The following is a 25,164-nucleotide window of genomic DNA, read 5'->3' on the forward strand; positions in this document are numbered from 1 at the left end:
GAGTATGAAAAACAGAGAATGGGGGACAATTGCATAAAATGAAGAACTTTAAGTAGATGAGCAGCAGAGCAGATTCCTCCCACTCATAGTAAAAGAAACTGTAGACCAAGCAACTGAACCTAAAAGAAACAATATTTTAAGAGTTTTTTTGTGCTCTTGATTTATTTTGGACTCTGAGAAACTGGCTGACCCAAGGTACCACTGAGGTCAAGAACTTATGAGAATTTAYTTAAAAGATAATGACTAATTTCTGCAGCTGCAAAGATTTTTCCACTGTTTCCACGGTGAGAACTGCAGAGCCTTGGCAAGCTGTAAGCTCAAAGAGGGCTCCCAGCTCAAACCAGGGTTAAGAATGGTCTCCTGTGCAGTGCAGGCTATCAAAGGWGTAGAACAACTTCCTAGGCAAAGAGCACATTGGATTGGGGTGCCTCMATGCACAGAGACTCTGGGCTCATAAATTGTACCTGATAATAACAAAAGTTGGGATGGAGAGAGAAAAATAGAACAAAAGCACAAAAATAATCTTCTCCATCCTCAAAAATCAATAACAGAAGATGATAAATTACCAAAGAATAATCTAGAAGAGGCTTTTTAGAGCGGAGAGAGGCAGAGTTTTCAGTATCAGAAGGAAGAGAGACCTGAAGGTAAAAACAACAAGCTGCAGATTATTGCAAAAAGCAAGGAAAGATCATAAATACTTTCAAGAATGAAGGTTACAGTAATACATATGGTTGCATGGCCTCCTCCACCACAGACTCCGAGTAATTGCCATCATCTGAAACAGGAGTTTCCTGGACTGTCAGTGGGAGACCAACATCTAAAGAACAGCCTGCGGGCTTGTAATTGTAAGAGAAAAATTGATCTTAGGGCAGGTAGGATAGACAAGCTGGGGAAGAAGCTAGAAAAGAGCAAAGATTAGTAACAACAGATCTATTCTGTGAGACATGGCACAGCACTGCCCCGCRCTACTCTCATTTAGCTGAGCAATGCAGGCACTGACTTCAGTAAATACAAACTTGTGCTTTAAAGTTGCACTGAACTATTTATTAATTAGCATGCCCTAAATGTTCAGAGAAAGCTATTACTTATTATGTGTTATTCTCCTCTCCAATCTTCTTTAGATGAAAGGAGTTGACTGGACTAATGATAGGATTGAGAAATACCATCAGAAATGCCATCTGAAGATGCCCAGTTATACATTTTTTATTTAAATTTCATCAAAAGCCCTACAAAAGGGATGCCAATGACACAAGAGCAYAGCCAAATGCATTTGGCTTTCCTGAGAATAACTGTAATATTAAGTGCCTTGTTGGGTGTGTCTTTTGGAAACAAAAACAACTCATTGTGCTACTTTGGAAAGAGTCCTTCTCATCAGTATGCAACTCATTCTAAAGGGATGATTTAAAACAAAAGAAACATTATCTAATATTAAAAGTAACCGTTAGAAGGCTCATTAATGCAATGCACTGAAGCTACGGTCTCTGCAACTCTATTGCATAGCTAAACTACTGTAATTAAACCATAGCTCCTCTGTGTTATTTAGCAGAGTAAATAATTACACCATGCCCCTGAGGTTTATTGCTAATTTGCAGCATCAGGCAGACACCCCTGCTGTTCTTCCTAAACCTCCGTATACCAGGGACCATATACCTATCGTGCCATCCTGCTACTGTACTTACTGTCAGGGCAAGAAGGTTCTTTTTGAGACCTGCTTACAGATACCCACTGAAAACTCCACTGAGAAGGGTAGCACAGAGGAAAGAGAACAAGTAATGGAGAGAGATTCATTCAAAGGCACCACCTTAGTCTGTAAGGACATGRATTCAGTGCACGAGCTTTGTGCCACGCCAAAGGAACAGACCACTTTGTGCCACACATCAGCAGGTAAAACTGTTAGCAGATGCCAACTTTAGTGTTCCRTGAAGAGGTGGTTTGGCTCATTTTCATGCTCCTTGCTGTGACAGCAAGGAAAGACCYGTGTGCTGCACTATATACTTTGAATATAAACAAAAGGAGCCACTACCATCCCTCTATGTTGCTCTGGTTAAACTGAGACTCCTTATGAGCATCTACTGTGCTCAAATATATGCATACAAACATAGTATGTCAAAGACAACACGGATCCAATATATGCATACACGGAGATATATATATAAAATGCACAATCTTACAGTGTATAGCATTGCATATTGCTATGTATCTTGCAATCTTCATGGTAAAGCAACATTGGTAATGTTATGGGTMTTGCAGAGAGCTCATTACAAGTGGTGAGATATACGTTGCATGTGAGGGAAGAAAACGCAGGTCAGTCTGTCAAGAGTTTGGGGATCCTTCAAAAGGAAAGAAAGAGAACTGCCAGATATTTTTATGTATATACTGTGGTARGCCATCATTCCTTTTAGGCAATACATTCTCAGGTTGACATTCCAACATAAGCCAAGAGCTTAAGGATTTATTTTTGCTAGAGAAAAATATTTCCACCTRAAAACTTGAGTCTAAAAGTAAACAGAAATAGTGGCAGGTGACACTGCAAAAGGCACCCTGTAAAACCTGAGGGTTTCTGCAACTGCTATAAGTCCTATGGGTCTCTRCATCTCTTTAAGGCTAATTAGCAACACTGATTGAACTTTGAGCTCAGAGTGATTCCTGAACACCAAGCTTTTACACCTCAGGGCACTGTCCTGACTTTTAATACATTTGCTCAAGCTGAAAAACAACAACACTGTCCTAGCAGTCCAAAATTTGAACTTCATGAACTCCTGCGCCAGAGCTGTTGAGGCCTCTTTATTCCCTAACAAGAAATAGCAGAACACAGGTTGGCAAAAGGCCGTGAATAACCTTATTTATTTCACAATATTAACTTATTATATTCTTTCTTACAAAGCTGGCATTTCATTTAGTGAATCACTGTTCTCCATAGCTGATTTTTTATGTACCGCACCACATTTCTTATGGTGTCTCAGTCTCACCTCCCTTTGCTTTTCCTTCTGGCAATTAATCTACTGAAATACAAGAATTGCTACTTATATCTTATGGTTAGACACTGATAATTACAAGTCCTCCACCATGTTATTTTTAAGAAGCTGTTTATTTAGCCTTCAGTGAATTGCTGCATGTATAACCCAATTTCATTGTGTATCATGATTTGGAAGGTAAAATATTGCCACTRTTACCATAGGGCACGGCACTAAATTGACTCAGACACTTCCCAATACAGAGGAAAAGACGAAGCGGTTTGGAGGTGACCTACTGAATCAACCAGGTTATTCCTTATAGTTATCACACAGTATTAGTGCTGCTGTAAGCTGTTTTAATAGTGGTTGTTTACCTAGTGTCCCCCCTGCATTGAGAAGCTCACCCCACTAGTCTTGATAGCCATTGGACTAAGATAATTTTTATATTTTGACCTCTACTGTCAAAATATAGCAAAAATCTCCCAGAAAGAACAAAATGGCTTTATAATATAAAAATGCTTTCCAATCCTAACAACTCATGGAAACGCTTGAGACTTCAAAATAACTTGAGAATTCAATTCTTTCTATTTTAGATACAGAAAAATGCACCTCTCAAGAAAAATCTCCATTAAACACTAGCCCCAGCTATCTCCTATTTCAGGTCAAACCAGAGGCTGTTAGAAAACTTGTATGCGCTGTTTCTATTACAAAAACAAACTTTAAATTTTGTCCAAGAAAGGCTTGTAAATGCTCAGCCGTCATGCCCAGGAGAAATAACCATGAGCTTGCAGATAACGTACAGGTGTTAGCCCTTTCCTCGGCTGGATCCTCTATTAAAACATGATTCCTGACTTTTTCCACCAAAGACCTAGTCCAAGAACACAAGAATCAGTGGAAGCTTTTCCACAGGCTTTGCTGAGGTTTGGATTAGGCCCTTTGGGAGGGTTGCTGCTACTGCTGRGAAAGGAGAGGCCTTCATGGATTATAAACACAATCCATAGAGTCATGGAGCTGTCTCCATACTCTGGTATCCTTAAAACTGTTCAGTATTAGCTATGGCTAAAGTCCTTCCCAAAGACACCAAGCCAGGTGTCGTTACCATGGTATTTCGGTATTTCTCCCTTTCTAATGACTATTTCAGGTCTCAGAARGGAAGTTCCTTAGGTACCAGTCAACGGGGTTCACAGACACTGCTGCACCCGGGAAGCAGCAGCAGCAGGACATAAAACTCTCACTTCTACAGCAAAAATTGAGTATTCTCTATTGATCATAAAAAAAAAAATAATCCTAGATAGGAAGCCTGGTCTCTGGGGCCTGCAGATTGCCTGCTTGCCTTTTACACCCTTCCTGTGCAGGCCAAGTGCCCAAATCCATTACGTTGACAACACCGTGCATCACTGTAATAGCATGAACCAGAGYGGTGATTTTTGTGACCACGACAAAGGCAGAGTCCCATCGATTGGTGCGGGGCTCCCTGTTCGAAACTATAATTTCAGAAGGATACTTGCCTTAAATCTTGTTACTCTCTGCTTTAGGTCTAACCAAACTTGCACATTTACCAGTAGCTTGTTTGATAGTCTCATTTTAATGGGTTTGCCTGTATTCCGAGACCCGGCAAACAAAGCAGAACAAAACCCCTTTAAGAGATGTTTCATTCAGGGCTTCTTTCTTATTCTTTAATTACCTAATCTTATGAGGCCCAGGACAGTGTTTGAATCTTTCACGTTTTCTAAATGAAGGTTGTGATGTTCTGCTCTAGATTAAAATCTGAGCCTGCAGGTACTTCACTTCTAAAACCCTTTTGACATACTTGGACACGGGCCAAAGGGTTAGCATGGCACAGAGAGGATGGAAGGAAGGAAGGATGGAGCGGATAAATCAACAAAGCTGGGCTCCAGGCTTTGGATCAGAGGAACTACAGATCCCAGCAGGTATGGATCCAGTGCCTGGGATGACTGCTGGCCAGCACACGCCCAGCTGACAAGTCAAGTAAACCTGGTCAAAGCAATGACAGAAACGGCTATCACCACTAACCCACTGTAATACATCTTCCTTTACAACACTCAAGAAAAGGCTCAGATTTCTTCTATTTTTGTCCTTTCCTTGTCACCATCTCCTTCAGATCACAGTGCTCTATGTACCTTAGTACACAGACACACGGCAGGGAAACATCTGGCTATGAACATCTGCAGACTACTGCAATAGCAAACTGAAAGAGGCAAAAAGAAGGTCACCTGAAATCCTGTCCTAACTGGCTTTACTATCAACAGTGTGGACTATGCATTGGCACACAGGACAYCAAGTAAGGCATGGTTTACTGCTTTTCACCTGGTACCTATTCATGGTGCTCATACAGTTTGACAAATACCAATATATAGTGCTAAGAAGAGAAGGATGAGGTTCTCAATTTACCTAAGCAAATCACTTTCAGAATAAACGTTAAAATAGCAAAAGAGGCAACTTCTTCAATGGGTCTTAGCGGGTATTCGAATAGAAGACACCAGCACCACTGAATCCCAGTGCCTATGGAACATGTATAGCATGAAAAAATCTTACACCACTGTTGACGGCTGCATCTGTGAGGGRGGTGTAGGACTGCTGCCCAGGTCTCTCCCGAGATCCCAAGTATTTCACAGSCCTGAGCCTCCCATCTGTTCCCAGGAATGGGATGAAGGATCTAATTAAGGTGAGATTAACACAGTGGGCTGGAGGTAGCACAGTACCTGCTGTGGAAAATTACCCCTCAGTAACTCACCAGAGGTCTTTGAGCAGGTTAATACAACAGTAACGAGTGGCGAAAGGGAACATAATTTTCCAGAAATTTTTGACAACTTTCCTTGTAATAGAGCAAAGGCCCTGTCCTTAGGGGATGCAACACTACAGCCTTAKTTCAGGAGGAAAAATAAAAGTTAATTAAAGATACAAATTCACTGTCACCCAGTACTATGGGACGTTTGCTGATAAATGAGGAATGATGCAGAACCAACCCCTATCCCCAGTCAGAAGCCATAAATAAGACAAAMATAAGGGCTTAATGGGGCTTTATGCCATCTTGCTGCAAACTTCAACCGGAGTTAGTTGCAGGGTATTTTCCAGAAGCCTACTGGAGTTTATCTGCATATTTAGGCACAAGCAAAAATCACCTGCTTTACAGTGTTCTCATTATCACTTCTGTTTCTAAGGATATTTGACACTTAGGGTTAGTTGAAACTTCCCTGCAGAACTGAAGTCAACACCTAAAACTGATGTGCTAATCAGCCTTAGCTGAAGACAAGGTCCAAGCCCAAAGAAAATCCAGGGGTGCTGCCGTCTGTCTCTCCGACAGACGGAGAGCATTTCCCCCAACACATGATTTAACTCCCCATAATTAGCATGCAGGTCCMTTGCAAGAGGGGCAGGTGTCAACGCTTCCACCTAATGATTAGAAACTGAGGCACAGAGCGTGAGCGACTTGGCTGGAGCCACCAAGGGAGCATCTGGTCCAGCAGGGAGCTGCTGCCCGAGCGCCAGGCAAGCAGCCAAACTCCTGGAACGGCTTCTGCAGGAAAGATTCCCAGATGGAAACAAGCCACGAACACAAGGACACCCTAATTACAATTAAAAAGGAATCTGCTCGGAACCAAAATAGGCTAGCCACGAACAACACACCGTTAACCCGTTGCAGCAGGATCCTGCACCATGCAAGTGGGGYCCTACCATGCGGAAGGGTTTTGGAAAGTGCCTGCTGCTATCRTGACATGGGCTGCACTATCCAAGGGCCTGGCTGCAGGGCTCCAGAGGGCCCCTTGCAGGGCCAGACATCTTCTTCTCCATACCTTTTCTCCAAATTCTGCAGRATTTGGCTGTTGCTGGAGCCACCACATAGGCTCAAGACGGAGCTCCGACCTGCTACAGCAAAGCTAATCCTAGCATTTCTTCCACCCCACCCAGGCACATTTTCCTGTCATTTTTCTGCAAATACTCTAGCTAACTCTAGTGAAATCCCCCCTGCGCTCTCCTTTTGTAAGGGCGGATTTCAAATTTTGATTTGTTTTACTCRCTAAGCACTCCTGGGCATTCCCAGCAGCTCCTCTGGCTGACAAGGCTTATGCTTGTCGCCACTTTGTTGTGTTTTACGAATAGGGACCCAGCAAAACCCAAGGCACCRTTTAACACAGCGCGCATTAGTCTCTCTGCTTGGCGCACGCTCCCGTGCTCTCTACCACAAAGCCCCACACGAAACGGTCCCTCCAGGCAACGTGCTCACTCAGGAAGGATATTAACCGCCCCCAGCAGCATCGTGCGACTGAAATCCCTACAATCCCTGTAGTTTAGTGCACAACAGTGGTTGTTGTGCCGGATTGCTGCCCGACACGGCGTGAAGCCGCCCCGATCGCATCCTGTCTTGGGGCATCAGGATGCGCCGTGCGCTGCTGGACCATGGACACAAAGCTTGGCGTGTCCCTGGGAGCCCGCGGCCGTTTCGCCAGCACGGAGACAAGGAAATTAAAATAACGCCCCATGTGAGCTTGTCCTAGCCACAGGGCCGAGCCCACGGATAACAAGATGAGCATTCAGCTCACTGGGAGACATAATATCCCCAAAGAAAGGTGCTGTTCACTGAGGTGTAGGAGCTGACAAGGAGATTCCCTGGCACAGGCAATGGGCAAACAACAAAGAAATGCAAAGAAAGGAAAGCAAAATGAGAATCCTGGTGCTGCTGATCTCCCGCAGTGAAAAAAAGGACTAAAACCATGTGCATCCATGAATTACAAGAGAGCTCTTACTCCATTTTTATCCTCACATTTCTGTGCAAGAATATTTTCACCGGTGTAGGCACTTAAAGACTGAGAAAAAGAGCAAAAACGGTCCTTTCCCAAAGCCTTTCAAGTAAGTTCTCCATGTTTGAAAATGTATTTTGTCAATTCAGATACTCTGCTGAGCTTTTGTTGGAGGAGAAAGGCAGGGTGTCTAATTTGAGGCAGCCTCGACCTTGTGGTTCCCCCAAGTGTCTTCTGATGCACCCCTGAATCCAAACGATGGAAAACTCTGCTGCTATCTTGCAAGGGAAAACACAACCAGACTCCAGAGCCAGGGCTGGTGCAAGTTCCCACTTGGATGCTGGGAGCTTTGCTGCAAAAAGCCCAGAAGCCTTCGTTATTTTCACTAAAATTAACTCTCAAAGCATTTAATGAAGTGCTAGTAAGATCTTTCCCAGTATCTCTGCTTCAAAATTCAATTCTGTAGCATATTCATTAGCATCTGTCACATTACGCTGTGGGATGCAGTTTACTCCATGAGTGACAGAATGTTTCAAGTCACTACATGCAGGTGTGTGACAAACAAAATCAGTGTAATCACGAACTTCAGAAAATGGCTTTTAATGTTATGTTTATATATATAATTCTGCTAAATTACCTAGGCAGGATATAGATGTATTTTACCTTTATACAATTGCCTGGAAATTGCAGGTATGAAAGTGGAACTTTACCCACATTTTCCTCTAAAGATATAATGTAAAATGTAAAGATGGGTCAAGAAGCAAAGTGGCATTCCAAATATCAGCAATAAAAAGGCATCCAACTGTCTAAAAATCAGTGGTGGGAAAAGGTTTCAGAAATATTTAAGGAATGGGTAAGTGAATGCATTCTCCTTCAGATAAGGAAATATTAGCCATATAAAAATTCTCATCTAGATCCTTAAAATTTAATGGAAAGATTTTCAGGAGAGCCCGTGAGGAATTAGCTGGTCGACCTCTGTAAGCGCTGTAGAAATCATCCCCAAACGCCTTGCTAAAAGAGTGTCTGCCCTGACCACGGGATACGGAGCGTTTCATTGCTTGGTCACTAGCTCAAATCTCACGTAAAGCAACCATGTCCGGGAGTCATCAGCGCCAAACGAGGGCTGCTTCCCTTGGGAAAGGAGCTATGAATCTTCCTCTAGTTTTTGCACCGAGTCTTATCCATATCATAAAAGTCCCTGACRTGTTCAGCACCAYGTGGCCCCTTCCCGGCAGCCTCACRGATAYTCCAGGTAATCCCGCCAGGTCGGCGGATAGGAGCTATTTTGCACCACTTCTGTTTTTTTTCTATTACAGTAAGGGCAAAGGCATTTTTAGTCCTTTGTGTAGACAAGCTCGGACCCTTAACAAGCATTAAAAGGAAAAAAATACATCACGTTTGCAACTAAAAATAAAACGCCATTTCATTTGGCAGCTGTGTAATAGTGATTTTATACAGAGCTGTTAAAAAGTAAAATTCAGAAGGGAGAAACTGCTGACTGCTGCTAAACTGCAAAATTTTTAAGTTTGTTGAGGTAGGAACATGTCAATCTTTTATATGTCTGCAAAATGGCATCAACACCTATGGCTTTCTATAAATCAGAGYGAGAATGATATAAAGCAAACAAAAGTTATGGGATCTTATCTCTTCAGCAGATTTTGCCCTACAGTTAAGGTAACTTACAAAGCAATAATGAAATATTATCAGCAAAATAAAGTTTTAGTGACTTTTTATTCTTAACAGTATTTTTCTAGCACCATGTCAATAGAAGCAGAGCTTCATCTGGGACCAAAAAGTTCTGATTTGCATATGTTATCACAGAAAATGAGATTTTATTCTACTCGCGCTTTCAGAAACACTGAGCCATGCATAAGATCAGATCACAAAATTAAAACAATTTATTGTACTGGAAGTCTTTTCTGTTAGCTTTGGCCAAGTTCCCAGTTCAAGCGATTAGTGAAACCACAGAAATACTAATTAGCAGTGCAGGGATCCTCCGAACCTACAGTGTTTGTGTTCATGGTGTATTAACAAGCAGACTGACCAAGCTCATGGTAAAATTACTGCCTGCTCCATCATTAATTGCCAAGACAGAAAATCAAATGGCCACTTGCAAAGGATGGTAATTTATGCCCCAAAACATGGACATCCTCCCTACCACGGCATGCACTCTGACAGTGCCTAAAGCATGAAAAAGCAAGAGCCCTGCTTTGCATCAGCAACATGGAAAAAATCATTAATCAGACCTTGCACACGCACGAGCTCACCTTAAAGATTCCTCAAAATTTAAGTGTTGTCACAGAATCACACTTTTTCTTTTAAATGCAAGCTGATTTCTTCTTTTCAATCACTTAGCTTCGGGAGTCAGTGCCTTAGGACATAAATATCTCAGGGCACACAATAAAAACTGCAAGAGTTGCCAATATGCCTCACTATTAAAATTTAACAAGACTCTACTGCGCATCAGGGTACTGGCACTGTCTTAATATTTTATGGTGAATAAGTGGAACTGCAGCTGCAAACAACTTTTGAACACCTAACCCACACAGAGCCTACATACCACACACATCATTCCCCTATAGCACTTGGAAAARCTACAGAAGACTCCAACCCATTGCCCAAGGGGCAGATCTAGAGCTGGGAATAACCTTAATCCAGACAGTTCCAGGGTYTGGACTCCAGAATAGTCTTCATGGTACAAGGTACCATTTTGTCTCACCCAGAGACGCAATTAAAGCTCTCTTTAAAAGAAGATTAAGTGAGGTACAACATGAGCAAAGGAGTAACTCTGGACTGGCCCAGCCTGTGGGGTATAGTTTGTCTCTAGTGTTATACATTAGCAGCACCAAGAGTAACATTCACAGGTATTAACAACATTATCAAGCCATTAAAGAGGATTGGTCATCAGGGAAGGTGTCTTCCTGCACGTCATCAGATGAAGAGCTTTTTTCTGAGCTGCTGGCATAAATTCAGAGACTTCACACATTATCTCACAGAATTAAGTGACGCTACATTCATTACAACACATGASATCTGCAGAACAAGCACTTTCCACTTGCAAAAACTGCTCGGGAAATGACAACCTGATTGGCAGCTCCACAGAAAATGCCCCAAAACGAAGGAAAAGGCTCCTCTCCAAGCCCAGGTCCTCACCCTGCCACATCCAAACTGCACCACGCTGCGTATTCCAGAAGGCATCTCCTACATGATGGTTTCACAACCTACACAGTTGCCAGGAATAGAAAACTACATCAGACTGGAGCAATTAAGTTCTTCTGTGCTATATAAGCTGTAGAAGAACCACACAAAGAAAATAGCAACACAGAAAATGAACAGAATGGATTAGAGGCATCAGCATTAACAGATAAAAGAGTTTCTTTTTTCATTCAGTAATATATTCAGAGGAATAAAGCTGGTGCTGACAATGAAAAATGTAATAAGAGGGACCACAAATAAACTTGTAGTTAGCATTCATTTCATTACAGACTTCCAAATTCAATTTAGCATTCATATTTCATAGGACATTTCTACCTAGGTCACAGACCTATTCTGGAATTTGGGACCAATATCAACCTTTACATTGAATTTTATTTGTTAAAGGAGGACAATGGGAGTTATGAGAGTCAGGCATGGCAAAAAAAATGTATTGTTGCTTTTGTATGTGAGGTGTTAGTCAAAAAAGGGAATAAACGGGGGCTTTTGTGTGTTGCTCTGCTCTGTTAAAGAAAAAAAAATGCTTATGTATAGAACTAAAAGGTACCAGAATCTAATCAACTACTCACAGCAGGAACCCCGAAGTACCACTTACGGTGTACAGGCSACTGACACGTAATCACGGCTGAAAGGGAATTACAGCTCCCATCACATCAGCTCTGCTGATCTCTGCTGGGGCTTGGGGGCGGAGGGAAGTCCAGCAGACAGCCCCTCATCCAATAAATAAAAACGTAAGGACTAACCAGCGGCCAAGCCAAAAGCCTCGGGGATTCGCTGAATCACAGGAGGCAAAAGCACAAATTGTCCCACTGCAGGTGACCAATTCCTTGTTCCCTTTAACTGCTTCAATAAAACCCTGCTCCCGCCCCCCCACTTCTCCAGCTCTTCATGTTCTACATACATATACACATACGCACACACATATATGCATATAATAACAACAAAAAAAAGCCCACAGATTTTTTTTTTTTCTGTAAAACGCAAAGAATGGGGCTCTCTGGTATTTTAAAACGCTTGTGTAGAGAATAAATGCAAAAATGCCTGGGCATCTCCAAACCAAGAGAAATCTGCTGGACTTTTGTCTTTACCAGTCTTCTTGGAACATGCATATGTAGCTTGGGGCAGCACTCTATGCAAAACACAAATAATCAGAGATGAACAGTTGCATTGACAAGGCAGGAGGGGACCCCAGCCCCGCGTGTGACCTGTTTTGCTCCGCTGCTAGGCCCCTGCAAAGAGCAAAATGAGACCCTGCAGGCACGCAAGCCTTGCAATCACCTCTGCACCATGCTATGAGCCCCTTTACTCAGCTGGAGTGAATATTCCAAGGAATACAGGACGTGGGGGGGAAAGCGYTGTTGGTTGCTACCACCAACAGGATTAAAGTGGCCTTTTTTGTTATATATATATGAGAATCCTCTTCATAGAGGCCAGACACTGATRTTACCCCTGATGATAGCATCGTTTCATAAAGCTTTGGATACAGTCAATAGAAAGGCTTTTGTGAGATGGTGAATATACTGTGATGAGGGCTTGAACTTCTCCTTTCCTCTCTCCTTGCAATGAATGAGAAAAAATAGAGGTTCTGGTGTGCATGTGCTGAGGAACAGAGCATCTGTATCCGTCTAGATCACATGCTGGATTGTGACAGTAGGGTGCTATTTCATGCAAGTAAATAAGGGGCAAGTTTTCAGTCGTAGTGGCCACTGAGCAGCCCTCAGTCGAATATCTAGATTACTTACCTGATTTCAAAAAAGGCCGTTAGGAAAAGAAAAATGGAAAAAAAACTCTGGAATCAAAGGCATACAAAACAAGCTGCTCTTCAGCTTCATGAGCTTCGGCCAAGACTCTTTAATGAAGTCTCCAAGAGTTTGGACCTGAACCAAACACTGAGACCTTCTGAAGACAGTGTCCTACCCATGCACTCAGTGCCACAACCAATGCCAGACAGGAAAGACGTTTTGGAACGTGGCCATAGTGAAAGCCAACAATTGCTTAACCAAAAATACAGCTCTGTTTTGAGTTTTTGACTCAAAAACATTCAGTATATGTAGAAGAGAAAAGAAGAGTAAGGATAGAAGTAGTTTTCCTTAAGAAATATTTTTAAATTTATATCCTTCCCACAACAGGTAAAATACCTTGTCCTTCTGGAAACTACAGGATTACAAGATTCAGCTCAAAAGAGCCCAGGGGTGAAGCATTCAACTTGCCACATGGGAAAACCTCCCTCACGCCTATGAACTACCTGAGCCACTATTTTAACTGTGACATCTGCACTACAGCAAAAATAAATCCCTATGAACATGTTTGCGGGAGTTCTGGGTAGGTTACAAGGATTACAGTCATCAAAATACTTGGTTTACGCCRAGGGCTTACACTCAACTAAACCGTGTCATAAAGCAAGGGAAAAGTTGTTTTACTCTCAGGTAGCAGGACCATCTCATGCAAATTTTTAACTCTTGAATGATATCAAAAGAGAAGCAAAAAGTTTCCAAGAAACAAAGAAACAATCTCACTTCATTTATTGCTTCTCTAATTCAGATGTCTCCACCTGAGGTAGCCCAGCAGTTGTTCGACATATTCAGTGCAGAGATAAGGCACTTCTGCTGCGCTATTTTCTGGCTTGTTTTGGGTACTGCCCTTGAGGTGAATCACACCTGGAAGCCCTCCAAGGGGAGGCAGGTACATCAGAGCCAAGCATTTCCACCGTTGACACCCAAATGCATCACGTAATTCCCACTCAAAGTCTGAGAGCATAGGATACAAAATCTAACTTATGTCGCCATTGTACAGAACAATTTTCTGCCAGAAGAAAACTAGAGAAATTCAAAAATACAAAGAGGACAAAGGACTTCAAATGTGTAAAATGACCCCTCTCTCACGCTAGATGCTTTGGAAAGCCCTTGAAATAAGTTATCTCCTCCTACGACGTGTTTGGCCAGCAGGGAACCTCTAGGTGGTGTTCACTGGATAAATAACAGTCTTCTTTATTAAGGCAATTAAGGCGTTCACAGTCAACATGTTCCACACTCATCATTATCATTTTCATTAAAAAGGGGAAAAAAAGGAAAGAAAAAAGAAAAAAAAAACATTATCTTCTTTTCCTTTATGGCAAGGCTTGGGAGTGACAGATGATCCATCAGTTTATCTGCTGATTTTTAATGACAGCATTTTGCATTCATTATTCCCTACTTAAATCGCTCTTTTTAAAAGAGGAATAACTTATTTCCTCCTCTTGTCACTGAAGAAATTAAATGGTACACCATTAAGAAGACTGCTTATCTGACAAAAAGAAACACCAGCCATGCATTTAGAAGACCCAGCTTGGAAGAAAATGGTCTAAAAGGGAGGTAGAAAATAGGGATCTCTATCTCCAAATATCCTGTCCAAGACCAATAACTTCTAGATTTAAACTAATGCATCAAGAACTCCTATGAGACAAAACTAAGTATTCTCTTTGCTTATGCAGTGCTGAGTGCATCCTCAGCTAAAGAGCTGAAGCRTGTTAAGTATCCCCCAATGCAAGACATCCTTGCTCTTAACTGATGGCACCAGGGATATTTGTTTGGGGAAGAAGGGATTTACAGAAGCTGCTTCAGATCCTCAGTGCAGGCTAAGGAAGCCCATCAGAATCCCAGCATCTTCATATGACACCCACAGAAGAGCAAAAAGCCAAAAAACCTTCATTCCGAGAAAATTGGACATGCCATGTCCTGCTACGCTGTGGAGTCCCACCAGCCCAAGGCCTTTTAAAGAATCAGAAGCAGTTCATTAATTAGACCAATAAAAAAAAAGGAATTTCTGCAAGATCAACTATCGGCAGTTGGTTTTTAGGAAAGCTTTTTYGCTAAAGGTTTAGCGATTTGCCTTAATAACTGCAATATTTCACAGCAAACTCCTTAACAAGTATCCTGGGAAAATCCGCATGGACCAAACTGCAGAGAGAACAAACAGAGGTAGCTTTCAAGTACCTGTGTGCAGGATCCCACAGGCAATATGTCCAAGTTTATTACAAAACAGTGGCCTACATTTCCAGGCAGGGACCAGGGGGACATAAYATCTCTTATTACAGTCCCAGCCGTAACAAGGTGGTGAATGGTCCTCAGACAAGCTCCTCCTYCAGACTGGGAGACTGCAGTAGGTGAACGTATTCCTCACTATTTTACCCTGTAAGTTACGGTCACAGATGAAGAATATTGGGGGAAAAACAACTGAAAAGTATTAACTAAAGTAAAAATTAATTTCTGCTAAGTTAATGATGGGATTTCACACAGGGTAATCAAATAAATCAAGGAAAAATATTTAATATTTGCCTGTCTAGCAACAGCTCCTCCTCACAACAAAATGAGTTTAAATTTTGGCTAGAAGCCTAATAAATGAGCTTTCAGTTTTGTACTTTAAYGCACTGGCTGTTACATAAGCAAGTCAAGAGATCTCAAATGGGTTCCAAACACACGCTGAAGCAAACTCATAAATCAGTAAAGGTGGGAATTAAACATACCTCAAATCCAGGCTCCTCAATTTCGCATTCATGAATTTCTTCCAGTCCTATTACATAAAGACCAATCCTATTATGGACCTTAAATCTATGTACAGCTGATGAAAAAGTAAGTTCCTTAGCAATATTTCCAATGTACCAAGAAAGGTTCTGTATTATAGAAGAGTTCAATTATTGATTTCTACAGTATTTTCAGATCCAGCCTCTCATTACATATATAACTTGGCTTACCATCAAGACTTATATCTTGAGCATAGTGCTGCCCCTAATTGCTGGCTGAGTACCTCTTTTATCATTATAACCACATCAACAGAACTGAGGTAGGTACTTACAACCAAGTGTGCACTTGAGTGGCTCCCTACATAACTACACTCTTCTGAATCCAGGCTTGCTTARATCACTGTACACCTCATGCAAGCCTTCTAAGATATCAAGGGAGACGAAAAACAATCTCTGACACCTGTATTTTACTCTTGTAAAATCTCTTTTTAGTCAGAGATCTGYTACAGGAGCAGTGAGCCAGCAGCCAATCTTACTTAGGCCTTCTCCTTCARTCTTGAGGTCTCAGCTAAGCATAGCAGGAATATGCGCATGTATCTCCATGGCAGTAGAGGAAAGATTCAGAAATTTGCCAAAACTACAGATTTTTGTCATAAGTCTCCTATAGTAACTCATGTGCTGTCGTCTGCATGGGAAATAACAGACAGTAGACTGGTGGGGATTGAACGATGCCCACTGACTCTTCAATATGTCATCACTCCCTTTGGCATCCAATATGGGAAAACCATGCAAACGCCACTGGATGAATAACTGCTTCCACAGTYGCTCGCTCACTCAGCATGCATTTGAAATTTGCTCACAGCCTCCCCGCTCTATTCTCACAGTCCTAATTACGCAAACTACCCTACCCTGAAATTAAAGTTTGCCAACTGTTACATCAATATTAAGATTCACATGTAGGAATGATGTCTCCAAAATGAAGCTAATTAGGTCAAATTGAAAAACAAGACTCGTTTCAGAATGATTGGACCCATATTTCAAAAGATACATCATTCAGAATGCCTGGATTTAGTGTGATCTAACCTCTTTAGTAGACTTCAGGAATGCCAGTAGGTTTTCAATGAGGTTCTGCAGGCTAGTCTTGTGAAGAGCTTAGACCACTTCTTGGGGTTGATTGCTCAACAGCCTAACAAAATTATATCTGTTCAAAAAGATATCCAGGGGCCTTAATAAAGGTCCCATACCAGCACAAAGATGGGATAAGAAGAGTCACTGTGTTACTGCCTTCTTGGAYGCATGAAATGGGGCCAGGAAACAATTATCCTGGTAATCCTTGTGACCCACCTCCACTGGGCACTTCCCCAAAGCAGCAGAGAGCCTAACAGAGTTTGAAGAAGAAAAAGCCGGCAGGCCAGGAAAGAATTCATGTAGTTATCAGGCTATTAGGCTCCCTCCAGGAGAGGGCAATTTCATTGTCCCTGGCCRTGAATGAAAAAAAGCTCCAGAAATTATATATTCCCACTTGATCCTAGAACTACAGCTTTCCACGCTAAGTGGTCCTTCCTACTGTTGGTAATTTATCTATTATTTTTGTCCTCTGCAAGSTACTGCGAGATGTCAGCGCTTTTATTTTACAGAAACATTTCCAAGGAGGCTTGCATTCTTTTATACACAGAGGCATACATGTAAAGAATAAAGGCTAGTTAAAAATTCTTGTAACTCAGGTTTGCTTTGTAACTCTGGTAAGCCATTTACGCTTGAAAAATACACGTGGATGCTTCTCACTGGAAGACACAAAGGAGAACACACTCCACTGCTCATAATAGGGGTCTCAACCTTAAAACTGGCCTATTTAGGATAAAACTCTTCAACAATGGCTCAGGGGACAGTGCCTTCTTGGGGCCAGAGACCAAACTCCTGCGGGAACTGGAGGCCGTTCCCATTCCGGGCATTTCTTTGCCCATGACACCTCTGAGACAAGCACAGTGACAAGTGTATAAGCACTGGGAGGAAAGAGCCAGGCCAGTTCATTATGTTGCACACTCAGCTCTTCCCCACATTACAGGACAAAGGTTGCCGAGTGACTTCCCTGGTCCTGAATTCRGGGGCTTGGCATCATCCTTTCCCTAAGGAGTCACTCTAGCCCCTGTCCAAACCCCACTGGGAAGTGGGAGCCTATGAACAACATGTAAGCACAGGGACACTCCCCATGGAGCGGCACACGGCGTGCACGCGTATTCCAAATAAATCTCTTCTTTTCCTTTTCATGCCCTTTCTTCAACTGCACTATCAAAAAGTGGTTTTAAATACAAGCTTACAGGACTACTAAAGAGGTGAATTTATAAATGTATTCCTAACAAAACACACTCTGGAAAGCTTTAATCTGTGAATTGTGACAACCTTGGACAAAATGGATTTTTAATAGAATATAATGTAAACTGCCTGAAACATTGTGATAAGGATTTTTTTTCTTTTTTTTAAGTTTTGCACAAAAAGGCATGATGCACTCTTCATGAAAGGAGGAAAGGTCTTAATTTAAAGCATTTTAATGAATTTGCGAGAGGAAATACGAGAAACGGAGATGAAAAACTCATGATAATGGTAACACTGCGGAGAGGAGAAGGAGAAAGATTAGAAAAGTAAGCAAATTTGAAAGGGCTCCGGGAGATAACACCAGCTAAAAGGGATGAAGGGTGGATCACGAGCGCRAAGCGACCCAGAGCTGCTGCTCTCCTTGCTGGCAGCAGCAGACTTGTCGGCCCCTTGGGGCTCTTATCAGCATCACGCACTGGGGAAGGATGCGCGGCCAGAACGGGGASCACATCTCTGCACTAAGGACATTGCCACCGTGGTGGCCAACTCGGCAGCCTCCTGCTCCGCATGGGCTCAGCCCCAGCTCACCCTCCCTTCCCACTTTTCCTTTCCCAGAAAGGAAAAATTGGCTTCCTTGAGGTAGGAACTATTGTGCTTACTAAGAGGTGCTGCTCCACAATGAAGGAGATTGATCCTGCACTCCTTGTTCATACACGAGGCGCTATAATGAAGCTCCTTGAATTAGGAGGAACAGAGGAACCTGCTCTAGTGATGGTTTTGCTACGCTGACCTTAACAGAAGCAAGTTCACGTCCTTGTTGATTTAAATAAAGCAGTTGAACTTCTAATGTTCTTCAAAAGAAACATGAGTGCCTCCATTATGACCGAAAAAAGCAAATTAAAATAAAGATCAAAGCTAAATATTTACTCTAAGCACTACAATATTTGCAAATCTGGAAATGATCTTTCAGCAGTTTCTATTTGCATACTTTAATTAATCCAAAAATATTAAAACTAATCTCACAAAAGAAAGGGTCATATTATTAATTAACTTGAGATGCGTTGCTTTTATGCAATTTAACAGTTCAACACAAAGCAAAAAGCAGTTTTTATTAAAACTAAGTTACTGTGACAGGTATAATTTCATGGATTAGTGAAACCACACACAAGGCAATAAGTTTCCGTGYTCTCCTCCTCTTTTTTTTTGCCTAACTTAAAAAGAAAATCCCAACTGAGTGTCATAGAYAGTTTGCTTCCTCTGCAGCACCCACCATCTCAAAACTTCCTTGAACCTCAGCATTTTGCTTTCACCCTGCTGTCATTCCACACTGCTCCAAGGTCACCACATTTTAGCAGAAAACCCAACACACAAACGCAGCGGAGGGCAGATACAGTATGAGCACTGAGGTCTGGGTCAATCAGGTTGAGATTTCGCTGCCAAAATGTTGGGCATCAATGTGCAAAAGCAGGACGAGGCTGTGCTGCGCTACCGGGATGCACCGGCTTTTTCAAGCACTTTTTTAGGAACTAGGAAATCTTGCTGAGAGACTRGGGAAACTGAGGATTCAGAAACAAAGCTGGCAAAGTTTAATGTAGCTGCCAGAGCTCTGAATTATCACTGTAACAGCCCATGAAACCTTGGGGGGAAAAAAAAGAAAGAAAAAAAGATGAAAGTGGGCAAAAATTTCCTACAGCCACAAATTCAAATTTACAACTTTTATAAATGTTTTTGGAAACAAGAGGAAACTTCTTTCTTTGTCTTAGTGGAGAGGAACTCAATGAAGCAGCTAATGAACTGAAGTGTTTTCCTGACATTTCATGCCAGAAAGCTCTGTACYCCTTGACTTAACTAGAGACACGGAGCCTGGGAATCACTTCCCTTCGCTTCCTGCATTTCCAATGCAAATTTGTGCATCTGACCTCGTCACCTCCAGTCTCTGCAGCTTTMCTGGGGGGAAACAGGCTCTTTTTGCTTGCTGCTTGCAGGTCTGTTGCACCTTAGCAGTGCCTCAGTGCCCCCGTCACTGAAAAGGAACCCACAGCAAAGAGCTTATACTTCAACACAAGCACTGCAGTATCCAAAGTTAAGTGGGGTTAATTTCTTTCTCTGATAAAACTTCAGCAATGAGAGCAGAAACTCACTATTCACTTCCAGATATCAAAACAGCCTTCCTAGGTCTACACTGCCACTAACACAGGCTTTTCTCCCTTAAAGGAGCTTTTAAAAAAGGATTAATGCAGAAGGAAGACTCCCAAAGCTAAAGTTTTGACAYGTTTTTCCTAATTATGATACAATTCCAAACTATATGTACGCACAGAGTACCTTAAGTGTAGAATAACTACACAGTAATAGAGAACTGCTTATACTGAAAAGTATGCAATTCTGACTAACAATGTAAATTTATCATTACTTTGAACATAGTTTGCTAGGRTATTACCACAATAAATGTGCACAGTATTCGCGAGACATTTCATAGACACCCACAGGTGTTTTGGAGCACTAATGAATAACACTTAATAGCTATTACCTTTATAGCTTTCCATATAAAACAGACAGCATTGTCCAAAATTGCTCTCAATTTTTCTTCATATTTCTCTATTTTAATCCTTTCCTTTTTATTAATCCTTTGGCAACAGGAATTCTCCCACTGCCTGAAGGTGCAAGAGAAGGGAATAGGAGCCAGGACCTGTCGACTGCCTCCCATTTAATTAGATCATCTACTTCTGGAGCTCAGAAGTGAAACATAAGAAAAGCAAGCTCATGTTAGATCACCCATAGCTTCTCCAAGGAAGCTGAAAAGGATAATACGCCCTATTAAAAGAGTAACACCATTTATTGAAGGAGCCAGCGCGGTCTCTCACAGCATTTGAGCAGGAGTTGATGTAGGACAGAGCTCGGCCGCCTACCTGTTCTCGGCCGTTGGGTCGTTGAGCACGCACGTGATGATGGCAGTGGTCCTCTCGCTGTCCGTCTCCTCCTGCACGCCCCACTGGTCGGCGTCGCTGACTCGCACGTCCACTATCTTCACACCCGGCGCCGTCTTAATTCTGTTGGGCAACAACAGCGATCACTTTAGGCACAGACTTCACACCAATAGACCCAGAGAGGGAAGCGGGGAAGATGGAAGAGGAAATACTCCCCCTTGCATCAGTAATAGACTGATTCATTGCAACTGTAAGTCACTGTGCTTTCAAAATATACCACCAGCCCCATTATTTTCAAGTGATGAAGTATGAGTTTCATTATGTGCAAAAGCTGGTTAATTTTCAGCTTGAACAATGTGGAGAGCGCAAGAATGTTTTCTGCTTCAGTGGCAGCAGTTTTGATATAAATGAAAAAGATGTGACTAAGCATAAGTTGATTTAATTTGTTGTGTCTGTCCTGTAGTTTGAGATGGGAAACCAGAGCCTTGTGGTATGAAATACATCCTTCTGCTTGTCAGCCTTTGGGAACAAGGTGCCCCTGACCACTGCGCATGGAGAAAGCATGTTCTGTTGATAGAAGACCAGAACAACACAGGAAGGAATGGGAAGGAGCATGTTATCATATATGCTGGACCAAGGAACAAGAACAATTTCGCAGTTACACTGGGATCTATCAAACCAGGCTTGTTTCCCAATCGTTACACAATCACAAAACTCTGCTGCCGAAACTCACAGGATGCCAACATGGAAAACCTCAATTTTTTAAGTGTGGGTAGAGTCTAAAAGCAGTTCAGTAGATGGCAAATGCCTTTGCCATTTGTTTAAAGAAACTAATTTTTTTGCCATTTGTTAAAAAATAATAAGTCCACGCTGCGGCGGGCTCTGCATGAGGAACAGATTGCCAAGGAACAGGAAACAAACTGCCTTAGCAGCAGCAACTTCATTTGTGCAGCTTGAGGCCGGAGACAAGGCTGGGATTTCTACAGGAGAGCTGCAGACCTGCCTGGAGAACAATTAGGCTGAAAGCAACTGCTGCAGCGCTGCCTTCGCCACTGCTGCGACTTAATTAATTAAAAGTGAAGCCAAGAGGGACCTCTTAGTTGTATGGTGGAATGAAACAGCACTGCTGAGACTTGAAGTGTTACTTAATAGTGAATTGTGACAGATTTGCCCCGCTGCCTGGCGGCTGGTCGGGGCTCACGTTATTACATTGCTCAACATTTCCTTCAAGTTCTAGCTGAGTTCATGGGTTTGGATCAAAGCGCCCGCGAAGACTCGACGGGTGGTCTTCTCCTCTGAAATGGAATTAATTCAGTCTGCTTTTAAGATATCCTTGGTTCTCCCTCTAGGACTTTATTGATTTGATGGACCAAAATCATGCCAGACATAGCCGATGTGAAATGAAAAGGTTGCTTGTAGGGAGAGAGTTTTACTTGATATTTTTCTAATTTTTCCTTCGTGTTCTTCCATTTGCATTCCTATCTCCCAAACACCATGCCACAAAGCTTRTGCAAGTGCCCCTTTTTTGATCATCGCTTCCTCCTTTTTCAGATGGGAATTCATTTATTTTGTACTAACCACACTGGACTAAATCCTTCCTACAAGGCTCAGCCTTTCTCCCGCAGGCTTCTAGGCACCTACACAGCTTCCTTGCAGACTGATTTGTTATTTACCATGAGATAGAGACTCGGGGTGTCAAGCAAAGGATTCAATTATTTTCTTTTTAGGCTKAGTCAATGACTCTTGGGRAAAAAAAAAAAAGGCATAATAACTTAAAAAGCTTTTTTTCCCCCCTGCTTTTGTTCCCATATAAAATTACACCTTTTGACAAATTTGCCTTCCCACCCATCCCTTTGATTTTCCAAGTTTTTCTYGACAAGCCTGCAAACTTTTACCCTAAAACTCCACCCAAGTCAAGACCTTGACTAATTAAAGAAATTTGGACTGGAGATACAGGGYGGGGATAGGAGAGCTGAATTTCATGCATGATTTTAGGATTCAGCAGCTTTTTTCCATCGCTCAGAAGTTTAAGATATCCTCCTACACAGCTCTTGCTCCACGAGCATCTTAACTCCACAGTATTTACTTTCTTCTGCTCTGAATCAACCAGGCCAAGGGGATGCAGAGCCACCACCCTCRGTTCCCTGCCATACAGGAGCAGACTTCAATCCCTCAGGATCCAGCTCTCAGCTTCCTCCTCCACGGGTGATGAAGCTGCTGCTTCTCTTTGTTGATCCACCAGTTTCCCCCCAAAAAACTATGGGTGAGAACGCAGTAGCCCTAAATATCCACCTCTAGCCACATTGCTCCTATCCAAACCCTGAGTACCACCAAGATGGAGTAAAAATGCATGGGGAAGGAGAGAGAGCAGTCAGGGGAATACTTCAGCTAGAGAAAGGMGACACATAACAGGAGTTTCTAGCAGCCAAACACATGCAGAGCCTATAGATCTATGGTGGCCTCTGCTATGTCCACCCTGAGCCATGCTCCTAACCCTACACAAACATGTCACATCYTCAAATGCCAGGAGACCTTCTGGGCTAGCCTAGTGATCAGGAGCTTTGCTGCTTTTCCTCCTGCACCCGCATGCAGCTGTGACGCTGGCTGTGCCCATCTGGCCAKCAGATGAGGCTCTCCTGGTGCCCGTCCTCCTGGCTCACCACTCGGCTCCTCCTTTAGGGCACTATCCCCTAACAAGAGGCCTCCCCCRTTTTGGCAGCGCTGCCTCGGTGCTTGTGCCTACAGATTTCCCTTGCTGTATATTTACTGTCTTGCTGGGTTAGCATCAAGCGAACATCACGTACTCTGCTTCCCAGCTACGTTTTCCAAAAACATCTCAGAACGCTGCATTTTAGGAATATTTCCAGTCTAATCCTCTGCAACGCATCTGCTCTGGTGGGCTGAGGCAAGATGTCATTTTGCATTTTTGGATACCAGGAGAGCCAGGAAGGTCGAAAGAAAGAAGAGACTGAATTCAGCTTCTCACTTAGAATAAGTCAAGAAATTCAAATCAAACCAGCCTTGCATATGGAAAGCTCGAATCTACTACTCTTCAGATAAGTGATTCATATCTTTAAACCTACCCCCAAGCTCTACAAGCACAAAAAAAAAAAGAAGAAAGAAGTGTTAAAATGTTGATGAATCAGGCTATGAAAATGCCTAGGAAATGCCTAAAAGAGCGTCCTTGGGCTTGCTCCATGGGGAGAGGGAAGCCTGGGAGATGTTCGCTGGCCACCCCCGGCCCCTCGCACCACTGCTGCCCCAAGGAGCTTCCAAGGAGCAAGCTGGTGGCAGGGAGGGAAACGTCAAAGCTATTTGGAGCAAGGAATGGAGAGAATCGCTGCTCCCCAAGCGCGTTCCATCCTGTTCTCCAGCTATGAATGYGGAACAGCAGAGCTCGCACCAGCTGAGTACCCCCATATTCCTGCCCTTGGTACCCCCAACACTGGTATTTTCCTGCACGGCGTGTCCTTCRTTTCCCAGGGAATACGGTACCAGCAACAGGAGAGACTGAGGTGAGGAGGAAAGCAGAAGCATCCCCAGCCTGCCAACATGGAGCAAGGAAAACATACTCCAAAATGCATCCCCAGGCTTAAGTGCACCCAACCCTGGGCATTTTGTAGTTCCAAACCTTTTCTCTCAATTATGACAACAAAAGAAAAGGAGAAAGGACAAATAACCACCAGGGCTGCAGAGATCACTAAGGGCTGCAAGGGGGATTTGGAGCCCACCCTTAACCAGAGCGGGGCAGGGACTGTCCCTGTCTTCCCCTTCATTAGCTGCAAAACCTGCAAAGGAAACTTTGCTGCAATCCCCCCCAGCAGCAGTAATTGGAAAGGAAAACCTTCACCCMAAACAACTTTAAAATAGAATCAGAAGGAAAAGACATTTAAGCAAATAAACTAGGACTGTGCTCACAGCAGATGGAACATGCTCAAACTGATAAGAAGGGAGACTTGTCCAGACCTATTTTAGAGAGCCTCTCATCTCCTCCCCCTCCATGCAAAGGGGGAAAACATGATCTGAACTAAATCTGCTCCGAGTGAATTACTACTAATAAAGCTTGTGATAATGTATTTCAATTGTAATTTCCAAGCATTCCAGTATTCAGCCTTCAACGTGCATTTTTAGCTCAATTAAAAATACATGTACAACCCTTGCAGGGATATATGTATAGATATTTCCTTKCAGGAAATCCAAGCTGTAGAGCAGTTTAGCAGCTTGCCTAGAACAGCACAGTCTCTGCAGAGCAAGAATTTGGACCAATGCATCCCAGTTCCCAGACCTGCACGTTGGCAAGACATCCTGACCTATCTTTAAGCCTACGCTATAGGAAAGGGTAGTATTTCCGAGTCCTTACAGAGCATTTTACATATTTGAAGAATTGCACAAACAGCAAGCAATTAGTGCTGAACAAGGTCCCTGGGGAGTTGCTAGCTAAAATACATGTGTTTTAAGCTACTTTAAGCCAAGCACTATAAATTAAAATAATCACTGAATTC

At 42.7% G+C, this 25,164-nt stretch overlaps 1 protein-coding gene across 1 annotated transcript in view; it reads right to left on the minus strand.

Annotated features, from left to right (window-relative positions):
• The window catches only part of LOC112945955 (transmembrane protein 132B-like), a 147,668-nt gene that overhangs the window by 36,468 nt on the left and 86,036 nt on the right, over positions 1–25,164 (minus strand). The window contains exon 3 of the mRNA XM_026037707.1: positions 20,645–20,785. Coding sequence (XP_025893492.1) covers positions 20,645–20,785 — 141 coding nt within the window. The remainder of the gene's footprint in view (positions 1–20,644; positions 20,786–25,164) is intronic.

The sequence above is a fragment of the Nothoprocta perdicaria genome, unplaced genomic scaffold (genome assembly GCF_003342845.1).
Source record: "Nothoprocta perdicaria isolate Ctin4 unplaced genomic scaffold, notPer1 scaffold_2, whole genome shotgun sequence".
In the NCBI taxonomy this organism is placed as follows: domain Eukaryota; kingdom Metazoa; phylum Chordata; class Aves; order Tinamiformes; family Tinamidae; genus Nothoprocta; species Nothoprocta perdicaria.